Here is a 14,801-nt window from a genome sequence, read left to right on the forward strand (position 1 = left end):
AGCACATACTTTTACAAGTTTCTTGCATGCAGGTCCAACCAGCTACAGATTCCCAGGTTCCTGTCTACCCGGCCGCAGATTGTATGGACATGCCAAGACACGTATCCTTTGTTGAATGGTCACCTTGGCAACCAACATCTTGTGCAGAAAAATGACTGGTTCAGCCAGATCACACAGATTTTTCTCTCGGCAGAACCTGCCTTCTAGAGAGCGCGTATCCCAGTTGGCGGATAGGGATGCTCTTATCACAGTCTGGCCATTCTCCTCTGCAATTTGTGCAGTCACTTGCAAGACACTGTTAGCAGGAATAAACTTTGATTCAGTGCACCTGCAGTTACATTCCCCTTGACTGGCAGAGGAGCAATTGAGGCAAGTGTGATAAGAGTGGTGCTTGCACCCGCGGACCAACAGGCATTCAGATTTGAGCAGGATCCCGACCACCTACCAAGTGCCGGAAGGATTCTGCAGATACATCTAAGCAAGTCAATAAACTATTTTACAACTGCTATTCTGAGTGGCTTTGTGCATCTTTTCGTACTTTACCGCATGGCTGAAATACAGAGCTATACATTATGCTGCAAAAGAGCAATGGAGCCACCTAACTTACTGATTTTGAAACGCTGCTAGGCAAATACATTTCCTGCGATTCAGTTGTGTATGGCAGTTTGATGAGCTGCAGAACAAAATTTTGTGAAGATGTGGAAGGTTCACACCTTGTTGGTTCATGTATCAGCAGGTTAGTTGAATTCTGAAAGTTTTGGTCCACCACCACAGTTCTGTAAGCCTTTTAAACCAACTCTTATAGAGCAGTTGAATTACAAATAAGTCTTTGCTACACAGAGACTGAATAAGCTTAGTACATTCCAAAAAAAAGTGGTCTGGATGAATTACAATGTGCAAAAGCTCTGATGCACTGCAAGCAAAAATGTGGTATGAGGTGATCCAGTTCTTTATCCTGCCAGTGAAAAGCTGAAATCCCATGTTCGGGTGCGTAGGATGCCTACCTTTGGACGATTTACAAGGACCGTGGGTCGGCACACTCACTCGTGAGTGCACTCTTATCACCTCACTCGCGTCTGTGAGCGTGAGTGGTCATGATTGGAGGCAAATGCCGCGTGACAGTGAAGTTTGTTGCATGTGCTTATTTTTTTTTCTGTTGATAGCTGAGGGAATTACATATTCACTGCCGAAGGCGCTCGAGGTAGCATAAGGCACCATACCGGTGTCTATTTACAAATCACGCAGAGGATTACGCTGGCGCGAGAATGGAAATATTTCGTTGTTGTTCACCTTACTAGTTCACCGTTGGCATGGGCGCAGGTTCGCGGGTGCAGTGAACCGATACGAGTTGTGTCCGATCCTTTTATCGAATTTCGCATTACCACAGCTAGAAAGGCAGATGTCTGTTGACATGCCTCCTACACGGCTCGAGCTCTGTACACAGAGTTCCAATGCTTGCTGCTGAAACCACGACTGTCAACTTCTCGGCGATAACTAGCATAAGGTGGGATCTCGAGTACTGCAGTGGACGCTTCGTTTTTTTTTTCTATGGCCGGCCGTGTGCACTGTAGAGCTCTGCTCGGGCCATAATTTTTTTTATTGGGCCAGACCCATGCAATGAGCCTGATCTACTTGGCCTAGCTCTTCAACCACACAAGCGAAGCTTGTGCGGTTGAGTGAGTGGTCATGAGTTTGGGTGACGGGTTGTGAATGTGAGTGAACATTAGTGCGAGTGTGTGAGAGGACGTGAATGAGTGCTTGTGAATGCGAGTGGACATGAGTGTAAGTGAGTGCAAGTGGCCGTGAGTGTGAGTGTAGTTGAGCAACTTCTCATGGTGCTGAGGTATGACAAGGACGAGCTTGTCCTTGCCTGTCAGGCAGAGACTTTGTCTATACTACTACACAGACACTGAATAAGCTAAGCACATTCCCAAAAATGGTCTGCATGCAATCTGTAAATGCTGTGACGCATTGGAAGCAAAAATGAGGTGCGAAATGGTTCACTATTTTTCAATATATTTCAATGGTTCAATATATTTACAAATACTTACAAATAGGAAAGAACAGCTGCGAGCGGCACCGAGAACACAGTCCGAACTTCGTTGTCGTCTTCTACTCTTCCCACGCTCTTGGTCGTCGTCTACCCACTTCAGGACCCCCGGCTGCTGAAACGCCGTCTCGGCGTTAGGGCGGCGACGTATGAGCGTCGTGATAAGGTTTAAGGCGACAGACGTGGACGATGTCGGTGGTGGCGCCAGAGGACGATGGCGAGGTTTCAAGGGGAGCAATTTCATAGTTGTAACACGGCGCACGACACGGTAGGGCCACGGTAGTGCGAAAGGAGCTTCTCGGAGAGACCGACGCTGCGAGAGGGCGTCCAGAGAAGGACGAGTGATCCTGGGGTAAATTCGACGGCCAGGTGACGGCGGTCGTAGGCTGACTTCTGGGAAACTTGAGAGGCTTGGAGCCTACTACGTGCTATTTGGTGCGCCAGCGTGGCCTGGGAGATGGCGTCCCGAGCGTAAGCAGTGGTGGGGGCTGAAGAAGGCGGCATGAGTGTGTCCAAAGGCAAGGTGGGATGCCTACCAAACAAAAGGTAGAAAGGAGAATAGCCTGTTCTGTCATGAAGGGAAGAGTTATATGCAAATGTCACATAAGGCAAGGCTGCGTCCCAATCTCGGTGGTCTGGCGATATGTACACGGCTAACATGTCGGTGAGCGTGCGGTTGAACCTTTCCGTAAGCCCATTGGTAAGCTGTCGCGAGCTGGTGCTGCGTGTCACACGAACGAAGAATGTCGTGAACTACTCTGGATAGAAAATGACCGCGGTCAGTGAGCAGTTGACGAGGGGCGCCGTGGTGAAGGGTGACGTCTTGCAGAAGAAAATCGGCGACATCGGTAGCGCAGCTGGACGGCAAAGCACGCGTGATGGCGTACCGAGTCGTATAATCAGTTGCGACAGCGATCCACTTGTTGCCGGAGAGGGACGTCGGAAAAGGGCCAACAAGGTCGAGGCCAACACGGTGAAAAGGTTCCGGAGGTATGTCGATGGGTTGCAGAAGACCGGCAGGCAAAGTGGAGGGCCTTTTCCGACGTTGACACAGGTCGCAAGTGGCCACGTAACGCTTGACGGAACGATAGAGACCAGGCCAAAAGAAGCGATGCCGCACCCGAGCGTACGTGTGGGACACGCCAAGGTGACCGGCTGTCGGCAGATCGTGCAGTTCTTCCAGGACAGAAGAGCGTAGACGTTGGGGTATCACGAGCAGGAGCGGAGGGCCATCGGAGCGTAGGTTTCGGCGATACAAAATTCCGTTCTGGAGCACATAAAGGTTCAGAGACGGAGATCGGTTTGCAGAACGGATGCCATCAAAGATAGGTCGTAAAGATGAGTCGTGGCGCTGTTCGTTGGCAATATCGGCAAGATCAGAGATAGCTAAGAGGCAGGGCAGGGTCTCAGCGTCCTCTAGGTCAGGTGGTTCCACAGGGTATCGGGATAAACATTCAGCGTCCTGGTGATGGCGCCCTGACTTGTACACGACGGAGTATGAGTATTCTTGGAGGCGCAATGCCCAGCGACCAAGGCGACCGGTGGGATCTTTTAGTGAAGACAGCCAACAGAGAGCGTGGCGATCAGTGACAGCAGCGAATGAACGGCCGAACAGGTAGGGTCTGAATTTAGCTACTGCCCAGACAAGGGCAAGACACTCACGCTCAGTAATGGTGTAATTTTGCTCTGCGGCTGAAAGTAGGCGGCTGGCATAAGCGATGACTCGATCTTGACCCTGTTGACGTTGGGCTAGGACGGCGCCGATGCCATATCCGGAGGCGTCGGTGCGAACCTCTGTGGGAGATGACGGGTCAAAATGTGCTAAGATGGGCGGAGTGGTCAGCAAATGGACGAGGGATGAAAATGAGTTCTCTTGAGCAGGGCCCCAGGTAAAGGGGGTGTCGTTCTTCAGAAGATCGGTGAGGGGACAAGCGATGCCGGCGAAATCTTTGATAAAACGGCGAAAATACGAGCACAAGCCGACAAAGCTGCGCACATCTTTCGACGACCTTGGAAGAGGAAAGTCCTTCACAGCTTGAATTTTGATGGGATCTGGGCGTACACCAGAAGCGTCAACGAGGTGTCCGAGAATAGTGAGTTGGCGACGACCGAACTTGCATTTCGATGAGTTCAGCTGAAATCTGGCGTTACGAAACACTGTCAGAATATTGGAGAGGCGCTCGAGGTGCGTGGAAAAAGTAGGCGAGAAAACCACAACATCGTCTAGGTAACAGAGGCAGGTGGACCATTTACAGCCATGAAGAAGGGAGTCCATCATTCGTTCGAAGGTAGCCGGGGCGTTACAGAGGCCGAGCGGCATGACTTTAAACTGGTATAAGCCATCAGGCATCACGAAGGCGGTCTTCTCGCGGTCCTTTTCATCAACGGCAATTTGCCAGTACCCCGATCGAAGATCAATTGAAGAGAAATATTTGGCGCCGTGGAGGCAATCTAAGGCATCATCGATCCTTGGGAGTGGATATACGTCTTTTTTTTGTGATGCGGTTGAGGCGCCGATAATCAACGCAGAAGCGCCATCTGCCGTCCTTCTTTTTCACCAGGACGACTGGTGAAGCCCAAGGACTTGACGAGGGCTCGATGATGTCTTTTGCGAGCATCTTGTCCACCTCTTGATTTATGACGGTGCGTTCGGCGCTGGACACTCGGTACGGACGTCTGCGGAGAGGAGCGGAATCACCGGTGTTTATGTGATGCGTCACCACAGAGGTCCGAGCCAAAACACGGCTATCAAAGTCGAAGATGTCGCGGAAAGATGATAAGAGGCACCTAATATCGCGAGCTTGCATCGGCGGTAGGTCAGAAGCGATCATGTCGGGGTAGTCGTCCGTTGGGTTCGCTGTTGATGGGGCCGCAGGCAACCGGCATTGCTGAGTGGAAGGTAAGCAGCTGTCCACCACTGATATCACACATTCGGCAGCAGGGCACAGCGTGGCGAGTGAGATGCCTTGCGGGAGCGGTTGGATGGATGAACCAAAGTTCAGGACAGGAAGGTACGCGCGGTTGGCCGACATTGTAAGTACAATGTGTGGAAGCGCAATGCTGCGCGTCAGGGCGACGTCAAGTTCCGCAGTGACTACGTAGTGACCATCAGGTACAGGGGGAACAGATGAGAAAGAAATGTAAGTTGCGGCTTGAGGCGGTAGACGGACAAAGTCGACAGCACAAAGACTGTGTATAACTGGGGACGGCGACTCAGCAGAAAGAGGAAGGTCAAGCTGAACAACATTAGTGGCGCAGTCAATGAGGGCTGAATGCTCAGACAGGAAGTCGAGGCCAAGAATGACTTCATGAGGGCACTGGTCTAGAACAGAGAACAGAATGGATGTATGGCGGCCGGATATGGTCACACGGGCTGTGCATAGTCCAACAACATGAGGCGTTCCGCCGTCGGCAACGCGGAGAACGGCTTTGGGTGCAGGGGTCAGTACTTTTCGGAGGCGGCGTCGTAGGGCTGAACTCATGACGGATACGTGCGCGCCTGTATCGATCAGGGCTCTCACAGGCACTCCATCGACATGAATGGCGAGCAAATTATGGTGTGCACGAAGGGCTAATCGAGGATTTTGGGACTGGGGCTGTACTGCAGCATAACCTCCAGACACTGCAGCGTCTAGTTTTCCGCTTGCGAGCGTCCGTAGGGGCCAGGAGAGGAGCGACGGCGTTGGGGCGAACGAGACTGTCGACGCAGGGGGGACGGGGAGCGGCTGGAGCGGGGAATCTGGCCGTCGACTGTAGCACCGTGCTGGGCTGGAGGGGGCGTGTAGTGGCTGGGCTGTTCGTCGTCGCGGTGGGAGCTGAGAGGACGGTATGTGCTGCGACGGGACCAATAATTTCGACAGTGGCGGGAGATGTGGCCAATGCGGTGGCAATGGAAACAAATGGGCCTGTCGTCGGTTGTCCGCCAGTCGTTAGGGTTTCGGCGACGTGGAGTGAAGTACGAAGGTCGTCCAGGGGCAATCGCAGTGATTTCGGGTGGTGGTGAAGACCGTACAGGGCTGACGGGCTGGAAACCAAGGTTTGCAAGCTCTTGGCGGACGACAGCTTGTACCAGAGAGATGGTAGGCAAGCGGTTGTCGCCATCATGTAGATGCAGGGGGGCAGGGGACATAGCTTCGAGCTCGCGTCGGATGATACGGGTCACATTTTCTGGGGGCGCTGGAGTTTCCCTGTGTCGCAGGTCTTCACATGAAGAAGTCGCAGCCGTGTTGGGGAGGCGTGTGTACGGCTGGCTAATACGCCTGCTTTTGGCTTCCTCGAAGCGTCGACATTCCTTAATAATTCCGTCGACTGTAGTGCAGTTCTTGTATACGAGCAAGTTGAAGGCATCGTCGGCGATTCCCTTCAACACGTGGCCGACTTTGTCAGACTCGGGCATGTTGGCGTCAACTTTGTGACAGAGGGCCAGCACATCTTGAATGTACGACACATAGGACTCCGTAGATGTTTGAGCTCGGGAGGCGAGGTCCTTCTTAGCAGCAAGTGTTCGGCCGAGCTGCGGTCCAAACAATTCGCGGAGTTTCTCTTTGCACACGTCCCAGCTGGTTAGATGGTCTTCGTGGGTCTCATACCAGACCCGGGCAGTGTATTTTAGGTAGAATATTACATTTGCGAGCATAAGGGTCGGATCCTAGCGGTTGTAGGTACTCACTCGCTCGTACATGTTGATCCAGTCGTCGACGTCAGTGTTGTCGGTACCAGAAAATGTCCCAGGGTCACAAGGGGGAGAAAGAACGAGTGATGTCATGGCCGGGGCTGAGGTTTGCTGGGAGGCGTCTTGGGTCATGATGAGGGAAGGCAACTGGCGGCCGCTGCGGAGCTCCGTCGTCGGTAGACGTAGGGGAAAGCCGCACCTCCACCAAATATGTTGCGGGAAAGAATATATTTACAAATAGGAAAGAACAGCTGCGAGCGGCACCGAGAACACAGTCCGAACTTCGTTGTCGTCTTCTACTCTTCCCACGCTCTTGGTCGTCGTCGTCGTCTACCCGCTTCACTATTTTATTTTTAAGGAGCAGGATATTTTGCCCTTATTGCCTTCACCATGCAGGCGGGCAGTGGCCTTCTGTTGTGGCGCCCAAGCCGCCCCCACAGCCAGAGCACACACTGCCTGTAGGCAGCAAACCGGTAGTGCCTGAAACAATGACAATGACTAGATGTAGCAAGCAGTACACAGGATGAAGTTGATCAGATGCGCATCCAAGTCGGGAGGGGACAGAATGTTCTGACCCCTAGCCGCCTCCTAATTTTTTTAATTCAGCCAGAAGAGTGCCTGTTCTGCATATTTACTCATTTGAACCAAAAACAATCATTCCTGTAACTACACTAAACAATGGTGACTTGAGTAAGCATGCACACCAAGGTTGAGGCCCAATGTTCACTCTTTTCTAGATGTCTCAAGCTGACCTCCCTTGTTGTTGCTAGTGGCTCTTTATTGATAATAAAAAAATAACAATGGAAGCTAACGATGTTGCTAGCCGCGGCATCTGCCATCCAAACCTGAGCTGCGGCTAGCGAGAATAAAAGGACAGGGAGAGGGAAAGAAAGGGGGGAGCGATAGCAAGAAAGGATAGGTGTTGGGCGGCAATATACACTATGTACAATTCCATATATGGGAACCAAGTTCTACAACTCTGCTAAATGCTCCAAAAGCACACTTTTCATCACACTTACTAGTATTTATGTTATCACTGCAACTAAGGAAATTTATATATATAGGTGCCAGAAGCCCACTTCTGATAGGACAATCTCCTTTGAAATTTCGAATTGGCTCAGCAGTTGCTGCCAACTGCAATAAAGATTAATTTAAACCAGCCAAAATCCCGACGTACCTGAACCCGGACATGTATTAGACTAGCAGTCAATAAGGTCTGCCTTATTTTCAGCCGTTCCTGAAACTGTAAAGAAGGTTCCTTTTTCTGAAAATGACAGCATGTAAGGTAAAAAAAGGTTCCATGCTTCTTATGCTATATAGCTTGTAATCTAATTCCTGAAAGGAGAATGAGTCTGTCTCCTGCACAGTAATGGGCTTTGTCAGTGCAAACTATCCTGATCCCATTTGTTTGCGCAGTGGACAGCTGCAGTCTTTTGCAGTGGTTATGGCCATAGCACACCGTGATTCCGCACTGTATACGAAGTTTTAGGCATTCTCTGTCGTTTTTTTTTAAATAGAACAGCACCGCATGCGTGTTCGCTTTAGATCGCACTGTGGACAATAAACGTAGTTGCAAGAGCTAGCACCGGTAGCGTTATTACGCAATCCGTGAAGCTTGCAGTTGTACTTACTCGTTCGCGGTGTCGCCCATGCCTGGCTGCCGGTAATGCCGCATGTTTAAATATGCAAGCTGCAGCACACCCTCGTTCAGGCAAAGATACCCGAACTCGGGGTGCGCTGTGATGCAGTTGTGACCCGGCTGCTTTTTAACGGCGGCCGGGCATTCCCGGCAGCAGACGTTCTCGATGGCTGTCGGCATGGCAGCGCAGCCGTCGCACTGGCACCTTCGCAGAAAACGGATGTCAGCGATGCGTGCCACCAGCATAATAGGGTTCATATTACTCACCAGTCCACGTTTCCCACTCGTTGCCAGCCGTCCTCGGAGTCATCGGCGTCTGAGTCTTCGTCCGTGGTACGGCCGGACGGATGGCCACTGCAGCTACCTTCGGCCGTATCGCGCAAAGGCGTACTATCGTAAGAGATGGCGCCTAAATCTGCCGTCCGCCGAAGAATCTCTGTTTCAAGCTCTGTGAGATCGTCGATGTCCATCCCATCGGCTTACAAAAACACAAATGGCTGAACGTAGTTCGGCCAACAACGTGCGCATTTTCAAAAGTCACTCCGCGTATTACTACGTATTACTCCGCCGATGACGGAACGGCAAGCCTCCACGGAACTGGCTGAAAGGCACTCCACGCGTTGGTAGACTCCGCCCATCGTATGAGGCAGAATTCAAAAAAAAAGGCGGGAGCCGGACGTTAATTAGATTTAATTGAGGAAATCGGCCACACAGGGCAATAAGTCGCAGCTCCTAAGAATGCTGGGAACGTGTACATCAAGTTCCCGCGGCAAAAAGACATGTTCAGAATCCTCTTCAGTGCACCTTTAAGTTCGGTTTCATCTAATGATGCATTGAAGGTCATTGCCTCCTCCACATCGAAATCGGAAGTTGTGCCCCGAGGAGTAGAGCTCTATCTCTAAAAAGAAGTCTCCCTTTGCAGCGGCCGCCACTTTTATTGCGAAAGAAATACTACGCCAGGTGTCGCCTCTTCGCGGTACCGCAGCCTACCCTTCACGGTCGGTGGTCAGTCATGTGACTACTGACGTCATACCAGAGCGAGAGATAGGGCACCAAGTCGGCTCTTCAGCGCGCCGCAGCTAGACTTCGCGGCCGAACGACAGTTGGCGGTCGGGCATGTGACTACTGACGTCATACCAGAGCGAGAGATGGGGCACCAAGTCGGCTCTTCAGCGCGCCGCAGCTAGAACTTCGCGGCCGGTCGACCACTTGCGAACGGCGGCAAGCGATTGACGTCATACAAGTTGCAAGAGCTTGAGGCCTTGCTGCGGTGATGGATGTGTGATGCAGCGTGTGGTATGACGTCATCCACAGACATCCAGGCGCTATCGGGGGTAGAGAAAAGTAGCGCCTGCTCGCCGGTTCTTCGGTATAGCTATGGAAAACTTCGGACGCGAGTCAGGATTTTTGTGTTGTGTTACCGCTTAACCTGATGGAGGCTATGGATATCGAAGAAGTTACAAGTTACACCACTTGCTTTCGCAATTACCTAGGCTTAACGAAAGCTAAGCCCCAGAAATTTTTTAATCTCGTGAGCAGTGACCTAGTTCTATCGGGAACACGCCATGAAGTAATTCGAAAGTGTTCCAGATAACTGTTTCGAGAAAAAACAGCTAGCTGGCTGTTCCAGTAATGTGAACGTGTTCCACATAGGTTCGTCTTATAAACGGGAGAGAAAGCTGCTGTAAAAGTATGGGTCACACTTAAAATAGCTGAAACGAACCTCGTTTCAGATAAAATAACTAGAACATGGCTTCAACCATAACTTATGTGGAAGCACGACAGTGTATGCGGAACCGAGATTAAGAGTGCACAAACAGCCCTTCGGCCGATGCTACAGGAAGTGATACTCTCACTCTTTGAAGTTCTTCAGGGGGTCACCAGCGCAAACATCCAGAATCGAGACAGCACTCAGGCCCTTTGCCGTAATGTTCACGGAGGCTCCTGGGAAAGCCAACGTGCTGACTCACAACATCGACACCGGCTGTGCCCGCCTTATCAGATTTAACCCGAGGCCCTTCAGCGTACACAAGCGAGCTCTTCTCGATGGTGCCCTCGACGAAATGGTGGCCACCGGTGTGGTAAGACCCTCAAACATCCCCTAGGCGTTTCCCGCTGTTCTTGACGGCACTGCTGAATGCTGTGACAGTGTGAAACTCGTACCCCTTTCCGTCAGTCCACTCTGTCATGTATTCACTCGGTCAGCAAAGTTTTTCACCGCTCTCGACTGTATAGGGGTTTTCTGCAAATTCCGATTGACCGCTGTGTCATCGAGAAAACTGGATTCACTTGCCATTGGGGACTGTTCGAATTTGTACGATTGGCCTTCGGTTTAAGCAATTCGCCGGCGTCCTTTCGGCGAGCAGTGGATATTGTGCTCGGAGCCGTTAAATTTAACTACGCTATGGCCTACATGCATTACGTGGTAATGTTCTCAGAAAGCCTGGCAGAGCATCTCGTTCATCTAACGAATGTCCTACAACGAATGCAGAATGCAGGCATAACCATTACCCCTGGAAAGATCCAGTTGGTTACAAGCTAGATCAACCTCCTTAGTTTCATTGTGCAGCAGGACACAGTTCTCCCAAACGAAGAGAAACTCCGGGCCATACTGCAGCTCCCACCACCGATGAACATCAAAAGTGTCCAGCGGATTTTGGGCATGGTGGGATTCTACCGCCACTTCATCCCAACTGCGCCGACCTAGCGCGACCCCTTCATCAGCTCCTCCGGAAAGGTGCCCGTTGGTCACGGACAGACACGGAGCTGGAATCACTTCGAACATTATCCGCAGCCATCGCGGATACTGCACGCCTGCGTCTCCCAGACCCAAACCTGCCATTCATGGTGCCACTCTTCATCAGTGGCGGCACTACTTCAAAAATATATAGCTGTCGGCTGTTTCCTTTTACGTCCCAGACGAGATGACTTTTTGTCGCTGGAGCCGCCGCGGTGGCTCAGTGGTTATGGTGCTCGACTGCTGACCCGAAAGACGCGGGTTCGATCCTGGCCGCGGCGGCCAGATTTCGATGGAGGTAAAATTCTAGAGGCCCGTGTACTGTGCGATGCCAGTGCACGTTAAAGAACCCCAGGTGGTCGAAATTTCCGGAGCCCTTCACTACGGCGTCCCTCATAGCCTGAGTCGCTTTGGGACGTCCATAAACCCCTAAACCATATTTCCGCCAAGAAAAGTGCCTTAAACGTATTAGTTCCTGCATTAAACTGTGGCCGGTAAGCGAATGTGCGAAGCTATCATCGATCCTTATCAGGAGCAACACTACAGAGACATCATGCCGGCCAAAGCTTTCACTTTACGCTCCCATTCAGAACCTACGCCATTGCGAATATCCCGGCACTGTTGCTGATGTTTGCCAATTTATCTGCGCAACAGTACACACGCGTGTGACGCTGCTCGCGTCTCGCAAGCACGCCATCACTTCCCCTCCACTAGAAAGTCGTCTAGGCTGCGCCCTCACTCGCGCCGCCGCATCGAACTCTGACTCCTTTGACAACCGGCTCGCGAGTCTTCGCATCGAGTAACCCCGCTCAGTCTGTCCCTAGCTGCTGACGGACGTCCGACCGCACCTATGCCATGATACGCAAGAGACGGCAACACATTTCAACCCATTCGCACTGCGTTCAACGCGTATGCCCCGAAGATTTCAACGCAGAGGCTCAGCGCAGGCTCCTGGAGCGGCGTTCTTTTTCGTACTTGGCGCCAGCAGTAGAAGATGACAGTATTTATTTCTCTCACTTTTTTTTTCACTTTTTTTCACACTGCGCAAACAGATTCTGTGGTTACGTAACCTGGCGCCACCTTGATGTACACGTCACGCGTAAGCCACAATTTTTACAAAATGGCTAATAGTCGAGAATAGGGCCCCTGGTCAGCGTTCGCCGCATCGTTTCTTAAAATGCCAGTTTGCAGACCCAAACATGAAAATCAATTCGCAATATCAACTGCAATCGGTCAGTGACGAAAGAAAGCCGGACATTTGTTTCACAAGTTGGAACTTGCGAGACATTTCCCAAAAATAGTAAAAACATAAGAATCTGACTTCCAACGCGGCTAATTTTTATCGATTTGAAGCCCTGATTTAGGGCTGCGCTTACTGCGTGGCCTTCTGCCAAAGGTGAATTGCAAGGCGGCATAAAAATGATGACTGTGTGACTAGCAAGAAAGTAACCAAAAAAGAATGGGAGAGCGAACGCCGAACTTTGCTTTCTGCTGTGCCACCTACGCGAAAGTCCAGTATAAAAGCAAACGCGCTCAGAGTGAGTCGCAGGCGCGTAAGAATTTCAGCGACGTTGTTTTAGTGTGCACGCTTTGCTGTCGGGAGATGGCCCTGATTTTTTTTTTAAACGTTTCAAAGTGTGTGTCTGCGTGGACAGTGTAAGCTTGCCTGAGAATACCGGCGCTGTAGGAACACGTGATTAGCCGCGGCGGTTTCGCAGCTTAGCCTCACGTCTGGTCTGGCGTCTTGGCGGTCTGCTGTAGCAGGAGCGCTTTTCTTTTCTTTGTATTGTTGCGAGGTAACTTTTCTAGGAAGGCTCGCACAGGGATGGAAGTAGTGATGCCACTTATGCCGGGTCTTCTGCGCTCCATTTGTGTATCGATCACTGCCATAATCGATGTGTTAATCCCAGTGGCTAGATTGTTGGCGCTGGCCGCAGCCAAAGCAGAGTCAGTTGCCTCCCCTCCACAGCGGCCGATGACTTCGCAGCACCAGAACACCCGCCAACTGCTTCGCTTGAACAGCGTGATTGACTGGTGCCTCTGCCTCTTCCTAGCGTGCGGGCTTTTCACTGTGGTCTGCGATTACATCTGCCTTCCAATAGCGAAGGCGCTTGTCTTCTTGCTATTCGGTGACCACCAAGTCTCGGGGATTGTATGGCTGTCGCTGCAGGCACTGCTGGACCACAGCTGTGAAGCGCTGTGGGTGCTGCCGGCTTTATTGGCGACCAAAGTGATGAGCTGGGCTAAGCTCCGAGAGATGGCCGACTTCGTCTGCCGCAAAAGTCCGGGTGACCGTAACATGACCCTGCCCACCGAGAGCGATATGCAGGCCAACGTCTGGTTCGACGTGATGGTTCCGGCACTGTTCCTTCTTCAGTCGCATCTCCTAGGCATCCTTGCACCAGGCGTGCTCGGAAGCGTCGTCGGCACACTGCACCTGAGCCTCCTGTTCTCCTTGTCTCTGTTCGAGTTCACCTGGTTCTGTCGCGGCTGGGAACCGCGTCGGAGAGTGTCGTTCGTCGAGGACAACTGGACCTTCTTCGCGGGCTTCGGGCTGCCGCTGGTCTTCACAACGTCGCTGTCGCCATCATTCTTCACCAGAGGCATGCTCTTCATGACCTTCTTCCCGCTATTCTTCATGAGCACTCTCGTATCGACACCCGTCACCACACGATTCAAGTAAGGAAACAGCATTGGTATGCTGGCTGTCCGTGTGTATACTATGCAGACTTCTCCACCTTGAGGGGTTTTACACCTCGGCGCAGAGAGTACTAGAGACAAGCGCACGAGCGGTCAGCATGAATACTTACCTCCTCACCGTGCTTCTAAGGTGTCACCCTTTTTGAAGAAGATTACTCGTGGCTGCAGGGACCTCAACGCGCCAGTTGCACTGGCGGACCTTACGTCATGTTTTTCAAGCAGATCGTAAGCAATCCGCCCTAAGCACTCCTGTTTTTGCGTGTTGCACGGCTTATGGGCTAAGAGAGGGCCGATGTGACACTGACCAATTACATCGCCGTAACAGGGTTATTATGTTAGCGCCTTGCGTACCGGTGGGCTTTTCGTCCTTGCTTTCTCCTTAACGGTGTATCATGTGTTGGACCATTTCTTGTTCAACAAAATGTTGCCAGTTCCCGCTCTTTTAACTGATCAGACATTAACCAGACTTTATTTGCTCTGTTGCTCGCATCCGAACCTCTCGCTGCTATTCGCCCATATTGTACGTGTATGTGCTAGATTCCCGTGCTCCCAACAGGCTATCTACCCACAGTATGTTGCATGTTATTGCCAACTGTTCATATATTTCTGGAAACTTCTGCGCGGTTGCCTTCATCGTTGAAGCGCGATGGTCGTCGAAGTTGTGCGAACGAAATGGTGTCAGACTAGCAAGATCTGTCCTGATATCAGGCCCCCATTAGGTACTATCGGAGTCAAATGAAACACGAACAGCGGAATGCGTGGCGATAGGCCCAATTGAGGCCACCTGGCTGTCGTTATCAGATAGAGGCGCGAATTTCCGGTTCGAGATAGTTTGCTTCTATTTTCTTTTACGTTCGTTTTCTTGCTTTGCCACTGCAGCACCACATTCATACCTAACACCGATCGCAACTGCCGCAGTGCGGTTTCTCTGGCGAGAGAGGTTGTCGCCTCTCGCATCACATCGCAACCAGATGCTGACAGCATGGCATCGGTGGAAGCAAAA

The 14,801-nt window shown here is 51.5% G+C and overlaps 2 protein-coding genes across 2 annotated transcripts; one reads left to right on the forward strand and one right to left on the reverse strand.

Annotated features, from left to right (window-relative positions):
* Positions 1–8,283: 8,283 nt before the first annotated feature.
* Positions 8,284–8,912, reverse strand: LOC149326002 (uncharacterized). The gene is made up of 2 exons (XM_089562733.1): positions 8,629–8,912; positions 8,284–8,566 (listed from the first exon to the last, which is right to left on the reverse strand). The coding sequence occupies exons 1-2, from the start codon at positions 8,829–8,831 to the stop codon at positions 8,350–8,352; spliced, it is 420 nt and encodes a 139-aa protein (XP_089418859.1). The 5' UTR covers positions 8,832–8,912; the 3' UTR covers positions 8,284–8,349.
* A 4,161-nt stretch (positions 8,913–13,073) lies between these two features.
* LOC149326003 (etoposide-induced protein 2.4 homolog) lies at positions 13,074–13,781 on the forward strand. Its single transcript, XM_089564449.1, has one exon. The coding sequence runs from the start codon at positions 13,074–13,076 to the stop codon at positions 13,779–13,781; it is 708 nt and encodes a 235-aa protein (XP_089420575.1).
* The last annotated feature ends 1,020 nt before the right edge of the window (positions 13,782–14,801 follow it).

This window comes from Amblyomma mixtum, chromosome 10 (genome assembly GCF_055824585.1).
Source record: "Amblyomma mixtum isolate Tamu chromosome 10, ASM5582458v1, whole genome shotgun sequence".
NCBI lineage: Eukaryota > Metazoa > Arthropoda > Arachnida > Ixodida > Ixodidae > Amblyomma > Amblyomma mixtum.

Excerpts from the sequence above, each read along its gene's own strand:
- LOC149326002 (XM_089562733.1), bottom strand. The coding sequence starts at position 8,831 with ATGGACATCGACGATCTCACAGAGCTTGAAACAGAGATTCTTCGGCGG. Across the intron at positions 8,567-8,628 it reads CGAGTGGGAAACGTGGACTG|GTGCCAGTGCGACGGCTGCG; the intron begins GTGAGTAATATG and ends TTTTCTGCGAAG.
- LOC149326003 (XM_089564449.1), top strand. The coding sequence starts at position 13,074 with ATGACTTCGCAGCACCAGAACACCCGCCAACTGCTTCGCTTGAACAGC.